Below are 27,370 nucleotides of genomic sequence, written 5' to 3'. Positions count from 1 at the left end.
ATCATACTCAGAAGGAAGATAGGGAACATGGGATAATTTCTTGGTTGATTTAGGACTTTCAGAGGACTTCAGAGTCCTTAGTCATTATTTTGACACAGTTGATATACCTGCCATTTCACTTAGTAGCTGTCCCCATCCTTTCCTGACAAAGGTGCCATTGGCTCCCCCCGCCTGGACAGTTCTGACATGATACATACCACCACTCTAAAAAGACCTCAAAAGAAATACTTTGGGGGCGCCTGGGTGGCTCAGTCGTTGGGCATCTGCCTTCGGCTCAGGTCATGGTCCCAGGGTCCTGGGATCGAGCCCCGCATCGGGCTCCCTGCTCTGCAGGAGGCCTGCTTCTCCCTCCCCCACTCCCCCTGCTTGTGTTCCCTCTCTCGCTGTGTCTCTCTGTCAAATAAATGAATAAAATCTTTAAAAAAAGAAATCAAGTCAATCTGACATATACTTAGGGAAGGGACAACTGAAACTTCTCCCACAGAATAAGTAACTAAGGTTTTTTACTGCCTTTTTCTGTGTGCGGTTTTTGTTTGTTTGTTTATAAACATTCTTTTCAACTATTCTCATAGAATTTGGAAGAGTAGAAAATGTATATAGACATAATGGAAACTATAATAAAAATATTTCCCTGATAATTAAAAGCTTTTCTCTAAAAGAAGTTTCTAAAATATTTCATGGCATGTTTCATACATATTCAACACATACTACATACTTATTTAAAAGATTATATATCATTTCAAACTGAAAATTTTGAAATATAGTGACTACCTTTCCCTTTCTTCGCCAGTCTCATCCAAGACCCATGCATATGCAAACGAAGCTTTGCCAGCCTTTTTAGACTCTTGTTCATACTTATGCATAGTTCTTTTGTTTACATTACCCAGAAGATAAAGCATATGGCCCATCAGAGTACTTTTCCCAGCATCAACATGACCTAAGGAAAATTGATTCAGGATTAATACTCAGTACATTTTCAGACGCTGTTCACATTGAGGCATTGCATGAATATGTAATCCAATAGTTCATGTCAGTGTTTAGAGTAATAAATACCAATGTTTATCAAATGATAGTTAAAGTAAATGGAGAAAAAACTGTGTCTCTTTAGAGAGGGGGACATTTCCTTGACTTTTGGACATTCAAACTGTCAATAAGACATGGCATTTTGGAAACATTCACAAAATGAAAATGCCACAAGCAAGTCTAATGACCTCGTTGGTAACTTGGCATTATTTCCCCCCAGGGTGACCAGAAAGCATTATGATGTGATGCCTCCTTGCTTGTGTCCATTTACACCCAGACAGAAACTCAGAGCGGGAACGAGCGTCCGTGCTGCCACCAGGAAGCGGCCAGGCTAAGGCAGAGGTGACCAGGCACTCAGAGGAGCAAAACACATTACCAATGACCACCAAGTTGAGGAGCTGCTTCCCGCCCTGCCGCTTCTCCAGTTCCGCTTTGACATCTATTTGCTGCCTCAGCTTGCCAGACTTTTTCACCGGCGTTGGTGCTGAACTCTGCTCTTCTGATGTTTGAATGGTGTGGGATGGAAGAACTGATTTAGAAACAGTGTCAAGAACATCAGAAGCAGCAATGCCGGTTCCTTCACTAAGATGTCCTTTTGGAGGTGTGTGGAAACTGTGACCATTTTCTTCAGTTACTCTACAGAAAACAGAGATAGGAAAAAAAGTGTTTAAACCAACTCAACTGACATCCTATAAGGTCAGAAGGGCAGAGGAGTTGTCTCTTCTTATTCCTTACACTTGCAGACCAAAATGATCTCTGCTAAGTGGCTAGTCTATTAAGGTGGAAATGACAAGTTAGCTAGACCCAAACCACACAAATACAGACAGACGTGGAGGATCCCAGGAGAAAAACAGTCCAGCAAACAGTAAGATAAGAAAAAAATATCCTGTAAAATAACAGAATTAGGGCCATAGCCTTAGCCATACAGTCCTATCAAAACAGATGGCATAATGGAGATATTTTGTAAAACCTGGCTCTAAATGTCTTCCTAAAGATAAAGTAGTATTTTAAAAAAATAGTTTCATCCCTAACTCATTCTTCCAACAGGACAGAGACTTAACAATCTTTTTTGCTCAAACACTATCCTTAAGGGAGGTAACTCTGTCTACATTTTCTTAATACTTTCAGCAAAGAAATTTTTAATTCATTAATTCAACTAATACTTGATTTTCTAAAAACTACAACTTCTACTAGGCATTGATGCTGAGAAGAAAAGATGGAGATGAGAAATTTACCTACTAATCCCAAAAGCTTACAATCCAGTGAGGGACTCAAATATATAAAGTAGAAACCAGGCCATCTAGCATAACTTACTTGCTCTTTGATAATGATGATGCCTCCAAAAGTAAACACTGACCGTAGTTCATTAGCTCTTTGACTGTTATCTACAGAAACCGTATCAGTGCTATCTATCCCATGGACAGCTAGCAGCGATGTGATCTAATCAACCAGCCTACAACAGACTTTACATTCCTTTCAGTGACATAAATAAATAGAAACAGGCCAAAGAACAGGTCAAATTGCAAGTTATTAAGAATGAAACCAATCCTATTCAATTCAATTTGGAACTGGCAAAGAATTACATACAAAAAGCAGTTTCTGTGAGAATAGTACATTATTTTCTTCTTGTCCACTGCACAAAAAACAGAATCATTTTTCCCTCTCGGGGCACTTTTATGTGCTGAACACTGACCCTTCATCCTAGCCCTCAGGAAAGAGTCCCATTAGTTATATTTGCAACTGCATTAAAAACCTCATACCCACTCCCCTTTTCTCTTGCTTTTGTAAATCTCTACTAACAATTTTGGTGTTCTTTGTTAACACCACGTAGGCAGATTGGCTTCATCTAGATCCACAGGGAAAAAAATTTAAGTATGTGGAAAACCGTCCAGTTCTTTTAAAGGATTCCAACAGGTTAAATTAAGTGAAATCTTAAGACTATAATTTGCAAACATTTGAATGACCACAGCTAGTTCTAAAACCAAAACACGACAACTCTGCATTTAGACAAGTTGAAAAAACCCCTACAAATTTTAACAAAAGTGTTCAACCAAAATAACTAGACATGGGCTATGGTTCTGCTCCAACCTGGGAGAAATCACAATTTCTGGTTTCAAATCTCTGTTTTTAGTTACAGAAGCTTTTCTTCAAAGGAAAGCTTATGTTAACTCCAGTACAGAGAAGAGATCCAAGCAGAATGGCTATGGCTGACAGCAGGTAGGGCCCAGAAGCTCAGCTGGCCCAGCAGTTCAAGGGCTTCACAAAGCATGGGTCTGACTTGATCGTTTCATTTACAACTCATTAAAATGAAAGGTTTGCTTTTCTCTTGGTTTCATGAAAACATTCAAATAAATTCTAGGTAAAATACAAATTAGTTCACTAAATTATACAGTGTTAGAAAGAAGTGACCAAATTAGAAAAGCATCCCAGGTTAAGTTTGTGCTTATTAAAAACTTCTACATATTATGAGGTAAAATTCAGTATTTTAAGGTTTTGAAAAATCTCTGAGACCTAAAAAGACTGTTAACTACTAACTGATATGAAAAAAAGAGTAAAGTGGTTGAATTTTTTTCAAGTGCTTTCTGATACAATTTTGTAAACTTATCTATTATTATAAAATGACTACTCTGGTGTTTTTCCTAAACCATCTTTCCAAAAGTAGGAATATTTCTACATGAATCTACAGGCTTAACTTTTCTTCTTCATTTATTTAAATGAGGCTGGGAAACTAATTTAAATTTAAGAGTTTTCTATGCAAGGTTCTAACCATTTATACTTTTTCTAGAGAGGTATTTACCATCTTTAATATTAGTGAAGAAAAAGTTTGCTGTTTTAGTTTCTTCTAAGCAATGCATCACCCCTTTTTCATGAGCTGCCATTGGGAATCACACTATGTAGGTATTCATGATGCTGAAATCTTGACTCAGAAGTGTTTCATTAATCAAATCAGAACAACAGCCTAAGTATTATCCTCAGTATAAACTTGTTAAAAATCCTATATAAGTATTTGACACAAATATAGCTTGGTCCTTCAGCAATATTATGCATTTCTGAGTATCCTGATCTGTACCTACAGACCTCTCATGTTCTGATTTCTCTCCTAGAGCTGTAACAAAATATTGATTCACAGACTGTTTTATCACCTTTACATTTTCCCAAGTTGGTTGGTTTAAGATTTTATTTATGTATTTGACAGAGAGAGCTAGAGAGCACAAGCAGAGTAAACAACAGAAGGAGCGGGAGAGGGTGCCTGGGTGGCTCAGTTGGTTAAGCGACTGCCTTCAGCTCAGGTCATGATTCTGGAGTCCCAGGATCGAGTCCCGCAACAGGCTCCCTGCTCAGCAGGGAGTCTGCTTCTCCCTCTGACCCTCCCCCCCTTGTGCTCTCTCTCTTTCATTCTCTCTCTCTCAAATAAATAAAATCTTTTAAAAAGAAAAAAGAAGGAGCAAGAAGCAGACTCCCTGCTGAGCAGGGAGCCCCATGACTCATCCCAGGACCCTGAGATCATGACCTGAGCCGAAGACAGACGCTTAACCAACTGAGCGACCCAGGCGCCCCTCCAAGTTTATTTTTAAAATAAAATGTATTTCCCCAAGGACTCTGATCAATAAATAAACTATTCTATGAGAAGAAATATGATGATGAACATTAATGGTCCCTGTCCTCATGAAGCATATAGTCTTGTAAGGTTCTGAAAGGCTTGCAGTACACTTGTGAAATACAACAGAGTTAGGTTGTCAAGAATTATTTACTTGTACTTATTGTTTTTTTCTTGATCATTTATTATCCATTATTTTTTATTATTCCCACAGATAACTATGCACTTACATCTAATATACGTTAATTTGGGCTTATTTGCCCTAAAATTTCCAAAACCTTTTGCAGTAAGATTATAAAATTCTTAGAATAAGGTATTGCACATTCTATTTATTTTTTTCCCTATCAATGGAAATAATCCCATTTTAGGATTAAATGGTTCCCAAGACATAAGAATAATAAATTTATGATTCTGACTAACCCAACCCCAGCTCAGAGAGAAAAGACATATATTAAGCTTTTGGTAATGAAATGAGGACTCAAAATTATTGTAATGGGATACAGTTACCCAAATTAAAATGTCATTCATTTTAATTCATTAAATGTCACTCATTAAAATTTCATTCATCCAATCATTCAACATACACTGAACACTTACTCTGTCCTGGATATGGAGTTCCTTCCTTCACTGAATTGGAATCTAAATAAAGTATTGCTTTTATAAAATAAAAAAAATTGAACTAAGTGATCATGAAGATTCTTCACAACCAAGACTCATGAAGCTTCCATTAATTTAGAGAGAACAATGTTGTAAGGGAGAAAAAAATAAGGCTGCTTAGTTTTTATTTCTTAAAATTTAAAAAAATCCTCTATTTTTTGTTTATATTTGATAACAGTGATTCTTATCTATCTAAATGACAGACAAAATATATGTAATTTATAAGTAATGGATTTAAGTTAACTGTGCTGTTAAAAGCCTCAAGCAACTAACTTCCCTTGCCTACAAAAACTCTTGGGAGGATCCTCCAGATTATGTTAAGAACAAATGAGTGCTACTAATGTAACATCTATAATTTCTCACCAGATGTGAAATTCTAGGTATGTTTCATTTTGTATTTTGTGCCTTTGTTCTAGTGATCCATTTAATTCAACCCGAAAATCTAAAAGAGTTTAAAGATTACAGTTACTGGGCGCCTGGGTGGCTCAGTTGTTAAGCATCTGCCTTCAGCTCAGATCATGATCCCAAACTCCTGGAATCCAGCCCCACAGTGGGCTCCCTGCTCAGCCGGGAAGCCTGCTTCGCCCCGCCCCCTCACTCCCCCTGCTTGTGTTCCCTCTCTCACTGTCTCTCTCTCTGTCAAATAAATAAATAAAAGCTTAAAAAAAAAGTAAAGATCACAGTTAGAAAAAAAATTTTTAATTAATAATTACATGATTCACCAACCACATTTAATTCCCACACTGCTTACCTACACCATCTAGTGGTAGAAGGATTCCCTAGCTCAGAGTGCTAGAATTCACAAAATAGAGGGTTTTTGCTAAAAATTATTTAATTAACATGAGGAAACTGACAGTGTATCAGATTAAGTAACATGCATATTTAGTATCAAGCCTAATTTCCCATCCCCTTTTCTTTGTACCATGTCACTCTGAGGACCCATGATACTTCAACCTTAATGACACATCCTGCAAAATTTATTAAAATAGATTTTCTTTCTTATAGTCAAGTGGAAGACAACACCAATTTCCAAAAAAAAAAAAAAAAAAAAGATGGGGAGCGCTTAAGAACTTACCCAGGCACTTCGAATCCCATAGTTTGCTTCTTTCCAGACACAGTCATTTTAGCAACTTTTGGCACAATTTCAGATTCACTTCGAGATGACTGCAAGTCTACTGATTTTCCTAATTAGAGAGTAAAATGTAAAAGCCTAATTAATTAAGGCTGATTTCTAAAAAATTTGTTACACATTATATATTACATAAATATATAACATGATAAATAAGTTTTATAGAATTTATATCTTTATATTCTTTTCTCTAAAAAAATTTAGTGAAAATTAAAATGCTGAAATTCTTTTGTCACCCTATATTCTGGGAAATCCCCTACTATTGGGACTCTGCTATGCTTAACCTCCACCAAATCTCTTCCTAATTTTGAACTGACTCTTAAGTTTCAGTATTAAGGGGTCACGAGGTGGTTTCTGCACTGAGCCTTGCTCTGACAGAATACCTAGGCCCTAGGTCCCTGTCTCCTACCACGCCCTTTCACACTACTAAAATTGTTTGGTCAGTTAACAGATGGCTAAGCTATTTTTAATCCCGTGATACCTATAAACTGATGAGCAAGTTAAGAGGCTGCTGAATTGTGCTGGACACTATATATTTTACTTGTGCACAATACTAGGCTTAGTAAGATATTTGATACCTAACAAGAATACGGGGGAAGAGGTTAATACAAAAAGAGTGAATTAAGAACAAGATCAATTATGAGGGGCCCCTGGGTGGCTCAGTCGTTAAGCATCTGCCTTCGGCTCAGGTCATGATCCCAGGGTCCTGGGATCGAGCCCCGCAGCGGGCTCCCTGCTCAGCGGGAAGCCTGCTTCCCCCCACCCCACTGCCCCGGCTTATGTTCCCTCTCTTGCTGTGTGTCTCTCTCTGTCAAATAAATAAAATCTTAAAAAAAAAGAACAAGATCAATTATGAGCTAGATCAAAGACTTTTATGCATTTGATCCTTTAAAAAATATACCTGTGATTCATGGAATTCTTTAGAATGTATCTTTATAATTTTCAGTAATATTACCATCAGGATTGGGTCCACTTAAAACTGGAAACTGCACATTACACTGGTAAATATATATACATAAATTACATTTTAAATTGGAAAAGATAAATTAATGCATATAATGCATACAAAATGTTTACTATTTACCTTCTATATATATATATGGAAATATACATAAATTACTTTTTAAATTAGAAAAGATAAATTAATGTATATAATGCATACAAAATGTTTACTATTTACCTTCTATATATATGGAAATATACATAAATTACTTTTTAAATTAGAAAAGATAAATTAATGTATATAATGCATACAAAATGTTTACTATTTGCCTTCTTTATGCCAAGCACTATGCTGGAAATATAATGGTGAACAAAAGCAGACATAATCTCTGTGCTTAGAGAGCTTACATCTAATGGAGAAAGTGCACTAACTGACCAAAAATAAAACTGTTATTAGTGTCAAAATGTGTATATGGTGTCATAAGGTTTGGTGATAGGGCACACAAATTAGAGAGCTTCCTCAGGGAAGTTAAGAGTTGAGCAATGATGCAAAAATGAGTAGGAATGACCTACAAAGAAAGGAAGAGTACTGTGAACAGAGAGAGTAGTTTGCACAGCGACTGTATTGTGGGAGGCAGCATGGGACCTCAGAGGAAGTAAAAGCAGAAGGGAAAGGGAACGTAGCTCACTAACTGAGGCTGAAGCTGGGGCAGTGGTCAGGCCATGCCACACAGATCCTAACACTTGTTCTAACAAAATCGGAAGCCACCAAAACGATATAAGCAAGTGACAGGAAGAAGAAAGAGAGAGGGAAGAAGACAGAGTCAAGCTCAAGGAGAGGTGTGAGCTGGAGCATCCATCTGTGATTCACCAGCACATAATTAGTAGTTGAAGACACAGACCTAAGTGAGATCACAGAGGGAGTGAATATGGAGTAAGAAGAGAAGTAGTCCTAGGACAGGGCCTTAAAAGAAATCCAGCCTTTAATCACAAGACAGAGGACACTGAGGCTGCAAAAGGGTGACTGGGGAGGGCGGGCGGGGGTGCCAAGGAAACCAGGGGAAGAGTGTTTGATGGAGCTGGCACCATCCGAGTCTGGGGAAACATTCACTAGTAACATGATCGCTTCAAATAAAGGTCATTGGTAGAGTTAGTAAGAGCCATCTGACAGAAGTGAGAGAAGGAAAAGCAAGAATGGGTTAAAAAAAAAAAAAATGAAGATGAGAAAACAGAGGCAGTACCTGGCCACAATCTCTTATTTGAAATTCCAAAACCTGAAAGCTCTGGAAAATTAAGGTTTTTGTTTTAATTTGGAAGCAAAACCTGACCTGGACTGACATGAAGGCTATTTGTAGCCCTTATTTATCCCACTTAGAGTGAAAAACCATACATTTCAAGGTCAGAAATCATCATATGATGACCACAGGGTGCTGCCCCCCATCTCACTGAGGCTGTCATACCATAGGTAGTACGTACATGGTAATGCTTTCCTAAATCTCAAAACTTCTGATTTCTGAGTTAAATATGGTCCCAAGGGCTTTAGATGAGAGATTACAGATATGTGCAAATGACTCACTTAAAAAGTTTGGGAGGGCTATGGCAGAATGGTAGGAAAAGAGTCAGCTGATAGGGTAGAACTGAGAGGGACTGGTTGAAAAATTGGGAAGAGAAAAGATCACATTAGATATTTTAGAATTCCTGAAGGCAGAAAGGGATGGGATGTGAAGCACAGGCCGAGTCTAAACTAAGATAGGCGAAGGGCTCTTTTGACTGTAATAGGAAGTAGGTTTGTGTGTTGAGGAGGTGGAAGATGAAAATTCCTAATGGTTAGCTTCTATTTTCAACATAACAAGGAGCCAGTTACCTGGTGAGACTGAGGGTGAACAAGGAAAGTAAAAAGACCGGTGAAGCAAATAGTTTTCAATAATCGTTGCACAAAGGGTAATTGCTGGACAGTACTGAAGGCTCACTTAAGATCTATGATAACACCTGAAACTAATGTAACATTTGGGTCAACTAAAATAAAAACATCTTTTAAAAAGATCTATAATAAATTTATAAGGGAATCAATCTGCCTTTCTTTGTGACCAGATCTCATCCAGCAATTTAGGAACAGGCACAGAGAAGACATTAAGTGCTTTATTCAGGGTTACCCAACAGGTACAAGGAGAAAGCAGAGAAATAAGGCAGTTAAAGGTATTGGCAAAATGGGAGGAAAAGTTATTGAGATTTTCTTTTTTCCCGATATGGACCTCAGTTTTCCTAAAGTAGGTATAATTATACCTACTCTGCATGGTTGTTATGAAGGCAAAAGAGCATGTAAGCACCTAACAGGACAGCATGCGAGAGTGCCCACAGCAGGGCCAGATTGGCTTTCTAGAATGCAGATCTCTAAACATTAGGAAGTGGCTGGTATTAAGTGCAAGTAATAGAGAGTAAATTGAGGTTATTGTCCAAGGAAGAGATCGAAGATAACTTGCAAAAGCAATAGAGATCATCTCATGTCTTCAAAATGTAAACTCTTAGGGGTTAATTATTAATCACGAATCCGAAGTGGGATTGAACAAATAAAATGACAAAGGAAGAGTACTAATGCACTGGGATAAAGTGAAGAGGTCCACAGGTCAAGAAAAGTGGTCGTGGTCAGAACAGGACTGTGAATTCGCAATCCTGGAGGACGGGAATTAGAGTGAATTGTTGAGGAGGCGAAGGTCACTGGAAATCAAGTGGTCAAGGAACTCAAAGTCCAGGTGTAGCATTTGTTGGTGTTTTCCTACATCGATGCACAAGGAAACTATGATCAAGAGCGGAGGGTGAGAAGAAAACTGTAAGCCAGCTGCCAGTATTCAATGAATAAAGAAGAGGACATGAGGTTGCTCAGTAGATGATAGCAGTGAGAGGACTAATGAACCGATGATTTTGGCAAAAGACGGGAATTTCAAAGAAGCAAAACTTCAGGAAAAAAAAAAAGGATGGAGGAATAATGGGATGGAAAAGGCAGAGAACAAAGTTGACATTCCAGACCCTGAGGTTTGAGAGAATATAAGTGAAGTAAGGCAATAAGTGGAAACACCACTCAGAAAACAGATTGAGAATTACAGAGGGGTTTGATTTTTATGAAAAAAGCAGTTCCAGAGTTATAGCAAAAGTAGAGAGGAGTCAGAGATGAGAGAGGGATAAAAAAGGAGGACACACAGCACTGCTGATAATGGTGACGGTGGCGGTGGTGGTGGCGTGTATAGGGAGGGAGGACATCCTAAGACAAGGAAAAGAGGAGTGGTGGATTTTGGCCCCTGTCAAAATAATAGGGGAAAAAACCCATAAAGCACAGAAATGTCTCAATCCAGGCTAGCCAGGACTAATTCTCACTTCCTACACATTTAGTACATTGAAAAACTATAATTTTGACTTAAAAAAAATTAAATTAAAATGACAAAGAAGGTCTTAAAAGTACAAAAATCACAATATCCTGTATTTCTGGGGATACAATAAATAATATATTCTCTTCATTTCTAGTGATTCTTATCTATAAGACATCAAACACAAGATGCAGAATTTCAAAAATTCAGTTAAGTGAAAGTCTTTTTTCTCTCAGAGTAAAATAAGTCTAGTATTATAGATCTGAGTATCACCCATTGAAGCAGTAGTTCTGAAATCTTTTTATTTAGGTCACACACACCCCCTTTGAAAAAGCTCACAAAAACAATGGGACACGCTTGCCAGAAAAATGCACCATACACACAAAATTTTGCATGCTATTTCAAGGGGTTCAATAATTCCAACTCTAGAACCCTCCCTTTGAGAGGTAAACTTGACTTGGGCTATTTTGGAAATATGTTAATTTCAATTTGGTGTTATCCACAAAGAAAAAAAGATACATTCAGTAAATTTTCCACTGAGCTGTTGTCAACAGCAATGTGATACACTTCCACTTATCCAACCACATTACAAAGTTCCTCTCATAATCACCATCACACTGATGCCAGGCAAAATCTACAAATAGGTCAGAAGTGAACTAATAACTAAAATAACCAGTCACGGATCACTAAGAGATACGTATGAGTATTTGAATCCTCCCATCACATAAAAATATGAAATGTTTACTGTGTTCTCCAATCTTCCCCCAACCAACTAGAAATTCATTCACTGCATAACCACCTCAAAAAACTGAGCATTAAATTTTCAGGAAGCCCCAAAAAATGTCAGTATGGAATGAATACCTGCACAGAAAAAAGGCGGGGATTCCAGTTCCTGCTCTGCCACTAGTTAGCTACTACCTCCCTCACAGCTTAAGCAGTTCCCTTAATTTCGCTAGCTTCAGTTTTCTCATCTACAAATCTTCCTCAACCTACAGTGGGGTCAAGTCCTAATAAAGCCATCATAAGCTGAAAATATCATAAGCTGAAAATGCACTTAATACACCTAACCTACAGAACTTCACAGCTTAGCCTAGCCTACTTTATTTTTTTTTTAAGATTTTGTTTATTTATTTGACAGAGAGAGACACAGCGAGAGAGCGAGAGAGAGAGAGAGAGAGAGAGAACACAAGCAGGGGGAGTGGCAGAGGGAGAAGCAGGCCTCCCACTGAGAAGGGAGCCCGATGCGGGGCTCGATCCCAGGATCCTGGGATCATGACCTGAGCCAAAGGCAGACGCCTAACGACTGAGCCACCCAGGCGCCCTACTAGCCTACTTTAAATATGCTCAGAACATTTACATTGGCCTACAGTTGGGAAAACTCATCTAATGCAAAGCCTACTTTTTAGTAAAGTGTTGAATACTGTACTGAAAATGAAAAGCAGAATGGCTGCGTGGGTACAGAATGGCTGTAAGCATATTGGCTGTTGACCCCCGTGATCAGGTGACTGACTGGAAGCTGAGCTCACAGCCACTGCCCAGCATCATGAGGGAAGATCGCATCACATTATCATCTGTGTAAAGATCAAAATTCAAAAATTCAAGGTATAGTTTCTACTGAATGCGTATCACACCAGCACCACTGTAAAGTCAAAACATCTAAGAAGAACCATTTTAAGTGGGGGACCACCTGTTACAATGAAATAAATGATTTCTAGTCCAGTATATGTCTCTGACTCCCAAACCACTAAAATGATTTTCAAATCAAATAGCCCATTAGGAGGTAAAAGTAAAATGTGCCATTCCAAAGGAAAATAATCAATGTCCTCCCTCAAGTCATGTATCATGTAAAACCCAGTCACAAAAAGATACGCATTCTGAAGATTCACATATTAGTGACTAGTGTTTAGTCTCTAGGAGGACGGAGAGAATCGATCATCATTTTGATTTTTCATTTGGATGGAAAAAAACTTATCCAGTTGATGAAGCCTAACCTGCTTATTTTATAGACCAAAAAATGACACAAGGAAATTAAGTGACTTCACAGTAAGTGGCAAGACCTGCCCTTAATCATCTCACCCTACCTGTCCAATTCATCATTCTCATACTCCAGTTATCTCTAAAGCAAAGCCGCCTTTTGTCCCTGTAGTTATTCCTTGGGCTGCTTCCTCCGGGGCTCCACTGCTTCCTTTCCCGACTGAGATCTACAGAGCAGTGTCTAAGTTTTCTCTTAAATACAAAATTATCTAGGCCCCTTGTCCTGAAGATCTTTTTCAATGTGTATGCCTTTGTAAAGGATACAAAGCTCAATTTCCCCAGCACCACACAATTTTCATACTCTTCCTGAATTTACTGAAAACTTAAGCTTGCATATCCACAAGATCTACCTGCCTCTGATTTACTCCTTTGGTCTTAAAGCACACTCAATATTAAACGACCAGCTCTTGGGAGGGTAGAAACTGTCTTATACATATGTTCACATAGTCCACAACACATGACAAGTGTTCTGCCCACAACAAACATTCAATAGAGTTTAATGATTAACCCCTAAGAGTTTACATTTTGAAGACATGAGATGATCTCTATTGCTTTTGCAAGTTATCTTCAATCTCTTCTTTGGACAATAACCTCAATTTACTCTCTATTACTTGCACTTAATACCAGCCACTTCCTAATGTTTAGAGATCTGCATTCTAGAAAGCCAATCTGGCCCTGCTATGGGCACTCTTGCATGCTCTCCTGTTAGGTGCTTACATGCTCTTTTGCCTTCATAACAACCATGCAGAGTAGGTATAATTATATCCACTTTACTTTAGGAAAACTGAGGTCCGTATCAGTTGATCTGACAAAGGCTATACAACCTATACAATCGCACGGTGGCTATTCTCAAAGGGCTTATATACTACCCTGAGAGTTAATTATAAAAGTGGTAGAGATGAGTTAAAGAAACAATAAGCAAGAGAATTCAAAGTATGCACCTTATTAGGAAAGTCTCAACAAATGAAATTTGACATGACCCTGAAAAAGAGGAGGCAAAACTAATTTGAGAAAAAGTCTATTTAAGGGTCAACCAGGCAAAAAAATCTGAAAAAAATTGGGCTTTGTCATAGACCAACAGTAACACAAAAGTGTACTTTACCTTTAGATTGAGCCCAGGTTTTTGGTTTTTTGGGGTTTTTTTGTTGTTGTTGTTGTTTTTAATTTGCTTAAGTGTCATGCAAGTTTCAAGAGTACATAACAACAACAAAAAGAATGAGCCAGTAGTACAAAATCCAAAGGAACTACTTTGGGAAGAAACAAGCCAGGTTGATGCTGAAGTTCATCTGGAAGAGTAAATGTGAGAGAATGACCAATAAAATTTTTAAATCAAGAATAATAATAAGGGAACTTGAACTACCAGGTATCAAGACCTTCTCCTATAAAGCTGGAGTAAATTAAAATGGGGCATAAGAATAGCTTGATGAATGAGAACAGAGCATCTGCAAATGGACCAATAGGAATATATTTATATTTTTTATACATAAGAATAGCATTTGAGTATATAGAAAAATATATAATATATGGAGAGTTACAAACAGAAATTCAGAATATACAAAGTAATACTTCAAATCAGTGGGAAAAGGATGGGTTATTCCAAGTTGTTGGGAATATTGGCCATTCATTTGAAAGAAATGTTCTATCATATGTCTATGGTGTATTATATATAAATTCTTTGTTGATCAAAGATATGAATATAAAGAAGAAAAATAGAAAAACATATTTATAGGGGCACCTAGGTGGCTCAGTCAGTTTAAGCGTCTATCTTCAGGTCAGATTATGATCCCACCGTCCTGGGATAGAGACCCACAACCACAACAGGCTCCCTGCTCAGCAGGAAGCCTGTTTCTCCCTTTCACTCTGCCCCTCCCCCCTGCTTGTGTGCTCTCTCTCTCTCTCTCTCTAATAAATAAAATCTTTTAAAAATGTATTTCCTGGGGCGCCTGGGTGGCTCAGTCGTTAAGCATCTGCCTTTGGCTCAGGTCGTGATCCCGGGTTCCTGGGATCCAGCCCCGCATTGGGCTCCCTACTCAGCAGGAGGCCTGCTTCTCCCTCTCCCACTCCCCCTGCTCGTGTTCCCTCTCTCGCTGTGTCTTTCTCTGTCAAATAAATAAAATCTTTAAAAAAATAAAATAAAAAAATAAAAATAAATAAAAATGTATTTCCTTTAAAAATATTTATAACGTTTAAGTAAGACTAAGTTTTATATAAAAATTTTAAAATTTCTCCATGATTAAAGATACCACAAGGAAACATAAAGTATGTAGGGAAATATATACAAGGGGTTAAGATATATAATAAAAGAGCTCCTACAAACCAACAAGAGAAAACAATTCAGAAAGAAAAAAGTGAACAGGGGCGCCTGGGTGGCGGTAAGCGTTTGCCTTCAGCTCAGGTCATGATCCCAGGGTCCTGGGATCGAGCCCCGCATCGGGCTCCCTTTCAGCGGGAAGCCTGCTTCTCCTTCTCCCACTCCCCCTGCTTGTGTTCCCTGTCTCGCCGTGTCTCTCTGTGTCAAATAAATAAAATCTTAAAAAAAATTAAAAAAAAAACAACTATTAAAAAAAATAAAAGAAAAAATAAAAGAAAAAAGTGAACAATAAAAGAACCAGGTCAAGATATACAAGTCAAAGAAAGGTATAGCAGAGGAAAGGGGAGACCCGAACGGGAGGGGGACTGAGGGAGATGACTAAAAAGAGGAGGTGCTGGAAGAGGGAGGACACGGGGAGAGAGCAGAAGAAAAAGCAGAAATATTTCTACTTTTTTATTAGCATCTAGAGTTTCCAAGGAAAAGAGGAAGAGTGTTATCTGACACTGTTGGCAAGAGCACAGCCTGGTGTACTTTTGGCAGAGAAAATGTGATAAAATAAAAAATTTTACTATGTACATTATACTTCTGGTAGTGTGTTCTACAGAAATATATTAACAGGACTGTGCAACAGTGTATGAACAAGATTGTTCACTGTGGTGCTGTCTGTAATGGCAAAGAAAGGTGGGTGTAATCAATAAGGGAATGGTTAAACAAATTACAATACATCTAAATAATTCAGATATAAACTGTAAACCTATACTCATGAAAAGGAAACCATGACACATTAAGTGGAAAAAGTAACTGCAATATTAAATAGCAAAGATGCTATATCACTATATTCTTGGCAATTAAAACGTCCACAAGAATGGAAGTGAACTTTTAAAAGTGATTATGTCTAGAGAGTGATATTAAAAAGGAAATAACTTTCATTTCCAAAATTTATATACTTCTGTGATACAACTATATTATTTTATAATTAAAAATGTTTAAGGGAAGGGGCACCTGGGTGGCTCAGTTGGTTAAGCATCTAATTTCAGCTCAGATCACGATCTCAGAGTCCCGGGATCCAGCCTGCGTAGGGCTCCGTACTCAGCAAGGAGCCTGCTGCCCCACCCCCAGTTTGTGTGCTCTCTCTCTCTAATAAATCTTTTTTTTTTAAATGAAGTGAAAAGCATACAAATTAAAACAAATACTTCAAAACACTAAAAACCTCTTTCTACAGTATTCTTCAGAGACGCTCTTGATTTTTCTTAGAAGTTAATAAAAGTAAAATCCTCCTTGACAGTAACACGTAGAATCAGCATACCACAACCCAAACTCTTTCCATCAATGATCCTGAAGGCCACACTACTGAAAAATCCGTGTTTGGAAACAAAGTGCAAAGTTCATCCAGTCAGCCATTCAATGGCAACTATATAGTCAGAATGCACTAGGAAGCTGAAAGAAATGCTCTCAACAGTTTTGCCTTTTGTGTTAGGCAATCCCCTTGTTTCGACTCTGAAGCTCCTTGACTGAAGCTCCTGCAAATTTTGTATTTCTCTACTTCTGCAACCTAAGTATTTGATACTTTGTATATCATTTATACCTGTTTGCTGGTGGCTGAACTGAACAAACAATCATTTCCTGGCAGCTCTTTCTATGCTGACAAATTTCTAAAGGAGGAAGGGTGAAAACTAAAAGGGGATTATCAATGTGACTTCTCTGAATGGTATCATGGTAAAAATCTACCCAGCATGCCTCAGGTGCTCTAGAGCAGGATTTCCCAGCCGTGGTACTCCTGATAGTTGGGGCAGGAAATTTCTCTGCTGGGAGAGCTGACGCCCCCGCCACAGGATGTTTAGCAGCATCCCCAAAGTGGCTACGGACATAGCCAAGTGTCCCCTTGTGGTCCAAAATCACCCCCCGTTGAGTACTGCTCAATAGTTATTAGAAAAAGCATTAAATACATACTTTATACCCCACAAGCACCATCTCAAATGCATAGATCATCTCCTAACTCATCCTCTTGCCCAGAAAATGATCAACTGCTTTAATCTGTCCAATCAAGCTTGAAACCCCACAGTTGTTGATTTCTGATTCCCCCTTTTCTCAAAACCTCTATATACAATTAATACTAACTCTATTTACTTTTTCCTCATCAACATTTCTCAAATTTCTCATTTTCTTTCCTTTCCCATCTACGTAGGTCAGGCCCTTAGGATCTCATGGCCGATTTACCTTTCAAGACTCATCTCTTCCCTACTACTCCCGTAAGCGGACTCGAATTTTCTGGCACAAAATCACTCTTGTTTTCTCACATCCATGGACATGGCCCAAGCTATTTCCATGTTCATGCAAATGCCATTATTTTCATGAAAATTATTAATACAAGGAAGCCAAGCCTTCTTGATAATGCAGGAATCACAGAAGCCAACTTTAGCACTGATGATCAAAGACTCTCAGATTCATCCTACAAAGATTTACTGACAGCCTATGAGGTAGAAACACCGGTGTCCTCTGTGTAACTGGCAAGAGAATAAAGTACCTGTAGATACATTTGCACACTTTCATGTTCCCACAAGAGAACCAACCCCCATAACCACTCCATGTCAAAATCCTCCAATTTACCACTCAGAGTTTGGTAAAGTAGGTAAGACATGGACTCTGCTGCAAGTAACAATGTGACTTCCAGGGCGTTATTTAACTTCTTTCTGTGCCTAGGTTCCTTACCTACAAAATAACAATAATAGAATCTACCTGATAGGGATGTTACGAGATTTAAATAAGGCAATACACGTGAAGTGCTTAGAGCAACGCCTGACATATATTAAGTATTCAGTGCTGCATAGTAATGCCAGAAAGCAGCATAGTCTGTGAGTCTCTGATATCACCAAAATATCAACTTCATTTTCCTCATCTGATATCAGGGAATCCACGGACACATATTACTCTAGCAATCACAAATTAATGAATGATGGGGAGAAGAAACATGCCAACTGTGTGACACTGTGCTAGGTACTAGGATAAACAGATGAAATAATAATAATGACCTAATTCGTATCCTCAAGAAACAGAAGTCTAGGGTGCCTGGGTGGCTCAGTTGGTTAAGCGACTGCCTTCAGCTCAGGTCATGATCCTGGAGTCCCGGGATTGAGTCCCGCATCGGGCTCCCTGCTCAGCGGGGAGCCTACTTCTCCCTCTGACCCTCCCCCCTCTCATGTACTCTCTCTAATAAATAAATAAATCTTAAAAAAAAAAAAAGAAACAGAAGTCTACTAGAGGTAACACACATATTACCATGTGAACTGCGACAATGCAGGTACAATGAGTGTATAGGAAAGGTGCTGTCCCACCCACACTGAAAGAATTAGGCAAGGTTTCCTTTAAAATATTCCTAGTGAATCTTGGGAGGACAAAATAAGGAAAAGGGGATTGGGAGATACGACACAATGCCTGAAACAATATGACTGCTGGTAGATCGGCATGGCTGGGACACAGGAAAAGAGGTTAAGTGGGTAAGACGTAAGAAAAGCAGGAAACACATTTAGGGCTATGTATAGCATTTAGGAATTTAACTTGATTTTGAAATATAAGAAGACCCACTAAAAGTATTGGAGTAAAATATCAGAGCTTTTAAAAAACCTACTCTGAATGGACTTGGAAGCTACCTCAGCAAAGTGAGCGTGTCGCCTTTCATGAGAACCCGCGTGTTGTGAGGGTCTGCCGCAGAAACGAGATCGTTTGGAAAGCGTCGCAATAAGATGCACACGTTGTGCCGCCGCTGTGGCTCGAAGGCCTACCACCTTCAGAAGTCCACATGTGGCAAATGCGGCTATCCTGCCAAGCGCCAGAGAAAGTATAACTGGAGTGCCAAGGCTAAAAGACGAAACACCACTGGGACCAGTCGAATGAGGCACCTAAAAATTGTATACCGCAGATTCAGACATGGATTCCGTGAAGGAACAACACCTAAGCCCAAGAGGGCAGCTGTTGCAGCATCCAGTTCATCTTAAGGATTTCAACGATTAGTCACACAATAAATGTTCTGGTTTAAAAAAAAAAAATTATTATTCAACCCTTAACACAATTGATTAATCCTATTATTTAACCCTTCTGAAAGATGATTCCAAAATAAGCTAAGCATTGCTAAGAAAAGAGACTCAAAATAGGGTCCGGGGATATTGAGGAAGCCAGGCCTGTGTATGTCTCCTGCTTCAACTCTCAGAACAAAGAGAACTTTTGACTTTTGTCAATTGCAGCTAACCTCCTGCTAGAACACAGCCTTCTACTTTGGACTAAAATAGAGATAATGTAGTATCTGCTAGCTAAACAGCCAGTCTTGTATTAGTCAGTTTAACCCTGCCAGCCCCAATCATAATTGTTTCTAAACAACTTTTGTAACTTTGTGGTTTTTGCCTCTATAAACTTACACTCCCCAGTGGCAAATTCAGAGCAAGCATTTGATTTCAGCTAACTCTGGGTCTCCAGGATTGCCATCCCTAAAACCTCAAATAAATGTTTTTGGCCGCTTTAAAAAAAAAAAAAAAACCTACTTTGACCACAGCATGGAAAATGGATTGTGAAGGCAAGACTGGAGAGAGAACAGAAGACTTGTACCAATACGTGTAAGAAATTCTATGCACTGACCAAGATCAGAATGATGGAGACAATGAAAGGGATATCTAAACTATTACAGGGTAAAATCAGAACTACTTGATGCCTGAATGTATGTAGGCAGGTGAGACAAGTAACAGTTCCCAAATTTTCCAGCAAGGAAGAAAGAGCAGATGGTTATGTCATCACCAAACAGAAAACACATTCCCGAAAACTAAGAGAAATCTGCTATCAGGGTCTTGCGTCTCTTGATTGGTCCTTTCATCAAGTCAAAATTACAACAGTCCATAGAGAAACTGCTTCCTCCTAAATAGACGGAGATTGCCACCAAATTATTTTTTTAAACACTGCTTAGATACTATCTCTAGTCTTTAGAGTTTTGCAAGTTAAATTATAACATGTTCTTGGCCCTGGTGACACAAAGATGAGTAACAGTCTCTGTTTTCAGGTAACTTTCATTCTAAATGTGATGGACACGTAGACAGACAAGACTGAAAGAAAATACAAACAAGGACATTAAAGATAATTTTGCAGGAGACAAGTGCTATGACTACAGTTGAGCAAGGACCATAGCACAGGGAGTGAGTAAGAGGAAACAGGCAGGAGAGGAAAATACATCCATACATCGTGATGATGAATTAAGTGTCAGGGAGGCAAAAAATCGAGATCTTAATCCCTAGGACTCTAAATTAGATATGAATATAGAACACATTGTGTCTGAGATTCTTTCAAGGCAAAGAGAAATTGGGTAGAAACCTGGATAAACACAGGAAGCAACTTACAACCTGGGAACGGATGAGGTAGCTTACAGAAAGGGAAGGCTGAGAAGGCAGGCAGGCAGGCAATGGAGGAACTCAGACTAGTAAAGGGGCAGGCAGAAAATAAGCATTCACATTTCTTGTAGAATGCTTACATGGAATCTAGATTCATGGAGTCAGGTAATTTTGTGGGCTGTATTTTTAGAAGTCATGTGGTCCAGTCCCTCATTTTACAGACGAAAAATTTAAGTAGATTTCTAAAGATCACATGCCTAATTAATGGAAATTTTGCTTCTTTTCTCCGGGGTGCTTTCTGTTTCTGGATGCACCTCCTCCAAACTTCATGAGCTTGATTTTCCCAACATTATTGAACCAGGTTTATTTTGAAGTTAAATGTATACAAAAACTGCTCAATCAAGTGTCTCTATAAACTGTTAACGCTTTGTCAAGATCATGATTTTGTGATTTTAGTGAGGTTAATCATTAGTATCTTCTCAGATGCTTCAGGTAAGTTGTTAAAATCAGTAATTCTGATTTCCTTTAATGTTTGCATTTCAAAATCCCCAAAGAATCTATTTGGTTAGAGCCTAGTAGTTAAATCATTCCCTGCTTACCAAAGAAGTTTCTGTTTGATACAATTTTAAATTCCAGTGGGAAACTGGAAGGGTAGGCTAGTCTTCCCCTAATAACAAACACATACATACTAATTCCTTAACCTTTTGCTGATGCTGATTTTAGGAGGGGAAAGTGACATTTAGGCTCTAAAGCATACATCATAGCATAAGGCTATCAATTTTAGGTCATACATGATACTCCCAAATTCTTAGCAATGATAACTCCAGACCAAAATGATATGACTTGAAGTCAAAAACCTTTACTGTATATTCTCATATAGCATATGTTGTTTTCTGACTATACTGTAAAATATCAATATAAAGTATGTGCCTTACCTCTCCAACAACCTGAGCTCCAGAAGAGTACTTTTTGATGTTTTCCACAACATCCAGTCCAGTGCCTGGTACATACATACTAGGCACTCAAATATTTAATAAGATTACATAATTTTATAGATGGAAAAAAGTAACATATTCTCTAAGCCAATGATTCTCAGCTTGGGAGGAGAAGGTGGATGGAAAGAACAAGACCATCCTTGCCCCTCTTCCTTTGAAAATCCTTGTCACTGGAAGATACTGATGCTGACAAAGTGTTGTATCTCTCAGATGTCCTGAGACAGAAAAATAACTGAGAATAATTTATCTGGTACAAAAATAATTTTATAAATGAAGAAGTGAGGTTTGTTAAGTTAAGCAATTTGACCAGCCCAGATTAACATTCTTTGCAAATTATAACCACCTACCTCTTGTTGACTGGTTTCAGGTTCATAACTAAAAAGATGTTTGAAGATCTGCCTCAAGTTAGGAAATTAGTTCAGATGACATTTTAAGGTTCCTGCTCTCATAATCCTATTTTTAAAAATAACTAGTTAGCCTATTCAGTGAAAATCTCTCCCCATATAATTCTCTAAATAATATCAACTGTAAAAGTTTTTAACATTTTAATACTATCAGGCATATCAAATAGGGACTAGTTAATGAAAACTGTTATCTAGGAAATAATACTCTTAAACCCAATTAAAAATAACCAAGGTGTGTTTGGTTTTTCCCCATGTAAAATCCATAACTAAAGATGGGAAATATTACAAGGGACATGTTCAAAATGTAAGCTTGTTACCTGATAGCATTAAGTAATTTCAAATTTGAATAGTACCTATAAAGATGTAAAACTATTTTTTGTTTTAAAATAAAAATGCTTTTCACGATTTTTTAATCAATGTTTTTCAAGTATTCTCTGAATCAAACTGGGATATAAACATTGATTCTACATTTAAAACTGTGTGCACAGACAGGGGCTCCTGGATGGCTCAGTCGTTAAGCATCTGCCTTCAGCTTAGGTCATGATCCCAGGGGCATCAGGCTCCCTGCTCGGCAGGAAACCTGCTTCTCCCTCTCCCACTTCTCCTGCTTGTGTTCCCTCTCTCGCTGTCTCTCTCTCTCTCTCTCTGTCAAATAAATAAATAAATAAATAATCTTTAAAAAAAAATGTGCACAGATATAAAACATAAAGAAGGAAAATATATGATACAAAATTGTGTGTATAATAATTGTATATATAAACCTTAATAAGATAAAGAATAAATATGCCTAGGAAAAAATTGAAAAAAAATATGGCAAAACACAGAAGTATTGTCTTTGTGTAAGAAAATCATGAGTGATTTCTCCCCTTTTTCTAATTAAGGATATACCACTTTGATATTGAGAAAAATAGGAGGTGAATAGGTGATCTGAAAGATTTCAAAAGGAGAAATTCTTTGTATTTAGAAGGTTAAGAAAGAAACATTCAAAATAAATCTGTAACAGACTCTTAATGTAAGAAAAATTTACAATTTAAAGTCATTCGGATCAAAACACCTTGAGTTTAAAAAACATTTAAGATTACTTAGAAAGAAAAGGGTGTTGGGTGGGGGGGAGTTCCAGGTAAGTATACTTTTTGCTATCAGTCATTATTGTTCCTAAAAATGTTTCAAATACACCAGTACATATAGGTACGTACACTCACACACGAAAATAAGATTTTTCAAAAATTTCAAAGAAACCAGTGTTAAATTTTCAATGAAAAGCAACTACTTCAGATACGAAATCATTTCAGTGAATCTGACTACATATTTAAATTCTAGTTACCAGATGTACATTCAAAAAGTACATCAACTAGGTTACAGAGAATAAACCACTTCCTTCAGTATTACAGCTGCACTGTGATTTATTCAGTATGAATTGTTTTTACACTTTAAAATAGCTTTTATATAGCAAAATTTGCCTCATCAAATCCACCATGCACCACCACCTGCTATCAAATGGAAGAAAAAGTTTTACCCCAAAATATTCATTGGGATCAGATTTCAACATAAATATTGCTGAGCCAGCAATCTTTAGAAATTAAAACACTTTAGATGAATAGATTTCAATCTGTATATTACTTTAGATTATATACCTTCAAGTAGCATCCACAAAATTTAAAATCTAATATATGTAATGAATTTAAATTATGGAATTTATGGAATTAACCATTCCATAGCAATAAAATTCTTGCTACTTCAAGAGTTAAGGAATAAAGACAATACTACATTACTAATAATTTTCCTTTTAACAAAGCCATTTACATTTTGGTAATATTGCTGTGATAAAAATTTTGTTAGACCAGAATTAGGAACAAAGCCTTTTTATTTTATAGAATAAAACTGTATATTTCAAAAAAAAAAATATATATATATATATATCCCTAACCATTCTTTCCTAGACCTCTCACTTATTCTAAACTCTCCCTGAGAAACCTCATCTATATTCCTATCCCTGGGACTATCTACCCTTGAGACTCTCCCTCACAAATCTTCTTAATACTTCGAAGTACGTCTTAAATTTAGGCATGAATGTATATTTGAGAAACACTTTTTCAACAATGCAGAATAACTAAATTTAATGAGTTCCTACTATGTGCCAAGACATGCTATAATGGCTTAATATATGACTTCATTTAACATCGTAACTACCCTAAAAAATAAGAACTATTATTATCCTAATTTTGCAAATGAGAAATTTATGACATACAAGGTTAAGTAATTTGCTGAAGGCATACAGCTAATAAGTGGTTCAAATGGAATATAAATCCAAGCAATCTACACAAGTACCTGTGCTCTTCTCCAAATTACTGTGGAAACTAAGAGTGAGAATCAACTTTCAGTCATAAAATCAGAAAAACACTAAACTTTTGGACAGAGGCAAAGTCTCATAGTACGGATATGAGCTGAAATAAGGAAAAAAAGTTTACAAGAACCTTGCTGAAAACTTCAAGAAAGAGGTCCAACTTAAAAAGAGATGGTAAGTAAAAATTAAACAGTATTAATCAAATTTAAAAGGTATTAAATTTCATTAATATTCTCATTAACTAGGTGTTGTTCACACTGTTTTATTTTAATGACTGTAAAATACACACATATGCACACATACCCCAGCCTACATAGGTTCAACTTAATCCTTATTTCCACCTAGTCTTCAATTTCTTTCCTAAATTCTACCTTTGGGATCTTCCAAGAACATGGTATTAAAGACAGGAAGAGGCTACTGCACTGAATAATCCTAAAACAAAAAATGAAGTTTTAAAAGGATATACAAAAGGTCATATACTAACTGCTGACATCATCGTGAATTCATATGTGGGACCAAGAATCATTCCCAAATGATTTAAGAAGACCTGGTAATATCGAACATTACCCATATCCAGAAATAACTCCCTGATAACAAATGTAATGAATTTTAAAGCAATTAGTAAAAGGAAGAAGATAAGAGAAACCACACTATTTTAACAGACTATTATATGGCAGAAGCTGGATTAAATAAATCTTAATACATTTGAAGTAGATAACATTATGGCCATTTTAAAGAAAGCCTCAGAAAAATCCAGTCAACCAAAGTCATGCAGATAACAAATGACAGAGCTAGTTTGCAAAACAATACCGATCTAATCTGAGAGCTACTAACCCCTCCTACTATACCACACACTACTGATCAGAGCATTAAAAGCTGATGCATTGAAAATCTGGAAGAAAATAGTTTGACCCTTCTTTACACACCACACAAAAATAAATTTTAGAAGAATTACAAGTCAAACATAAAAAAATTCATATAATTCTCTCAAAAGAAAATTTAGAATGTTTATAACCTAGAGTTTTTTGAGGGGGGATGGTTTAAATCCAAGACTGGAACCTACTAAGTTAAAAAGACAGATAGAGTGACATAAAGTTTTTAAATTTTTCTATAGAAAAAGAGATGATAAAGAAAATAAAGACTGGGAAAATTATTTACAATGCATAGGACTAAAAAAATTTCTCTCTCAGACACTGGACTTAGCCACATATTTATGGATATGTCTCCTTAGGCAAGGGAAACAAAAACAAAAATAAACTATTAGGACTACACCAAAGTAACAGTGAAGGAAACCATAAACAAAATGAAAAAGAAATCTACTGAATGGGAGAAGATATTTGCAAATGATGATATCCAATAAGGGGTTAATATCCAAAACATATAAAGAACTCACATAACACCAAAAAACAATCTGATTAAAAAACAGGCAGAAGACCTGAATAGACATTTTTCCAAAGAAGACATGCAAATGGCCAACAGACACATGAAAAGATGCTCAACATCACTCATGATCAGGGAAGTGCAAATCAAAACCACAACGAGGCATCACTTCACACCTGTCAGAATGGCTAGTATCCAAAAGATAAGACATATCAAGCGTTGGCAAGGATGTGGAGAAAAGGGAACCCTTGTGCAGTTGTTGGGAATGCAAACTGGTGCAACCACTGTGGGGAACAGTATGGAGGCTCCTCAAAAAATAAAAAATAGAAATACCATATGATACAGTAATTCCACTACTCGGTATTTACTCAAAGAAAACAAACACATTAATTTGAAAAGATTTAGCACCACGCTGTTTATTGCAACATTATTTACAATAGCCAAGATACAAAAACAACCCAAGTGTCCATCAATCAATGAATGGATAAAGATGTGATACACACACACACACACACACACACACACACACACACACACACACACAGAGGAATATTACTCAACCATAATAAATGAATGAAATCTTGCTATTTGCAACAACATGGATAGACCTAGAGAAAGTTATGCTAAGTGAACTAAGTCAGAGAAAAGATAAATACCACATGATTTCACTTATATGTGGAATCTAAAAAACAAATGAATAAAAAAAAACCTCTCAGATACAAAGGTTGCCAGAGGGGAGGTGGGTGGCGAAGAAAGGTGAAGGAAATTAAGAGGTACAAACTTCCAGTTGTAAAATAAACAGTGATGGAGATGAAAAGGACAGCACAGGGAATAAAGTCAATAATAATGTCAGATGGTGACAGATGTTGATTACACTTATCGTAGTGAGCACTGAGTAATGTATAGAATTGTTGACTCATTATGTTGTACACTTGAAACTAATACAACACTGTATGCCAACTGTACTTCAGTAATTTTTTCAAAAATTAGTATCTGTAATTTAAGACTTCAAATTAATAAGGAAAAGACAACCTAATTAAAAATGGGCAAAGGATACAATTAGCAATCCACAGAACAAGTTCAAATGGCAAATGAATATATGAACATACTTGACTTCATTAATGATCATAGAAATGCAAAATAAAGGAACAATGAATACATTAACTTCTCACTTGTCGGACTGTCCAAAATCAAGAAAAGTACTAATACCTACTGCTGGAAAAGGGATGAACCATAATAACTTTAATAAAGCAATGGCCATACCTATTTAAAGCAAACAATACACCTTTCAACATAGCAATCCTGCTACAGGAGATCTATCTCATAACATCAAAAGCCCTGGTTTGTAAGGATATGTTTGCAGATGTTCTACAAACAGCGCTGTTCACAGAAACAAAAATTGGAAATAAAATGAATGTCCTTCAATACGGCAAATTTTTAAATTGTAGCATAGCCACATCACGGAATAACATAAAATCACCAAAAGAGTAAGTTGGAAATATCCTAGCTGACAATGTATTATAAGGAAAATGAAATTATAGTATTTTAATAGAACATTAATGAAAAATCCCTGTATGTGTGTGTGTTTTTACATATTATGTGAAAATAAATACATAGAAGAATCTCTATCAAGCTGTTAAAAATGGCTAAGTAGAGAGAAAAGCCAAAGTGGCTTATATGAAAACATCATGAAGGACGAAAAAAAAGCCCAAAAAGACAGCAGCTGGAGGGCACTTGTAATGAGCACTGGGTGCTATATGCAACTGATGAATCACTGAACTTACCACTGAAACTAATGATACACTATGTTAATTGATTTAAAAAAAAA

At 37.1% G+C, this 27,370-nt stretch overlaps 2 protein-coding genes across 4 annotated transcripts in view; one reads left to right on the top strand and one right to left on the bottom strand.

Moving 5' to 3' along the window:
- Positions 1 to 27,370, bottom strand: part of HBS1L (HBS1 like translational GTPase) — an 85,650-nt gene that overhangs the window by 28,881 nt on the left and 29,399 nt on the right. For all 3 annotated transcript variants that reach the window (XM_028125317.2, XM_028125318.2, XM_088023869.1), the window contains 3 exons: positions 6,354 to 6,462; positions 1,400 to 1,659; positions 772 to 937 (listed from right to left, as the gene is read on the bottom strand). In XM_028125317.2, the coding sequence (XP_027981118.1) occupies positions 772 to 937; positions 1,400 to 1,659; positions 6,354 to 6,462 (535 nt within the window). The remainder of the gene's footprint in view (positions 1 to 771; positions 938 to 1,399; positions 1,660 to 6,353; positions 6,463 to 27,370) is intronic.
- LOC114225642 (large ribosomal subunit protein eL37-like) lies at positions 18,776 to 19,090 on the top strand. The gene has a single exon (XM_088024247.1). The coding sequence runs from the start codon at positions 18,794 to 18,796 to the stop codon at positions 19,043 to 19,045; it is 252 nt and encodes an 83-aa protein (XP_087880373.1). The 5' UTR covers positions 18,776 to 18,793; the 3' UTR covers positions 19,046 to 19,090.

Source organism: Eumetopias jubatus, unplaced genomic scaffold (assembly GCF_037043125.1).
Source record: "Eumetopias jubatus isolate StellerSeaLion01/CBP00866 unplaced genomic scaffold, mEumJub1_p1.0 scaffold_6, whole genome shotgun sequence".
In the NCBI taxonomy this organism is placed as follows: domain Eukaryota; kingdom Metazoa; phylum Chordata; class Mammalia; order Carnivora; family Otariidae; genus Eumetopias; species Eumetopias jubatus.
Note: the sequence above shows the minus strand (reverse complement) of the source record. Positions and strands in the feature narration are given on the sequence as shown.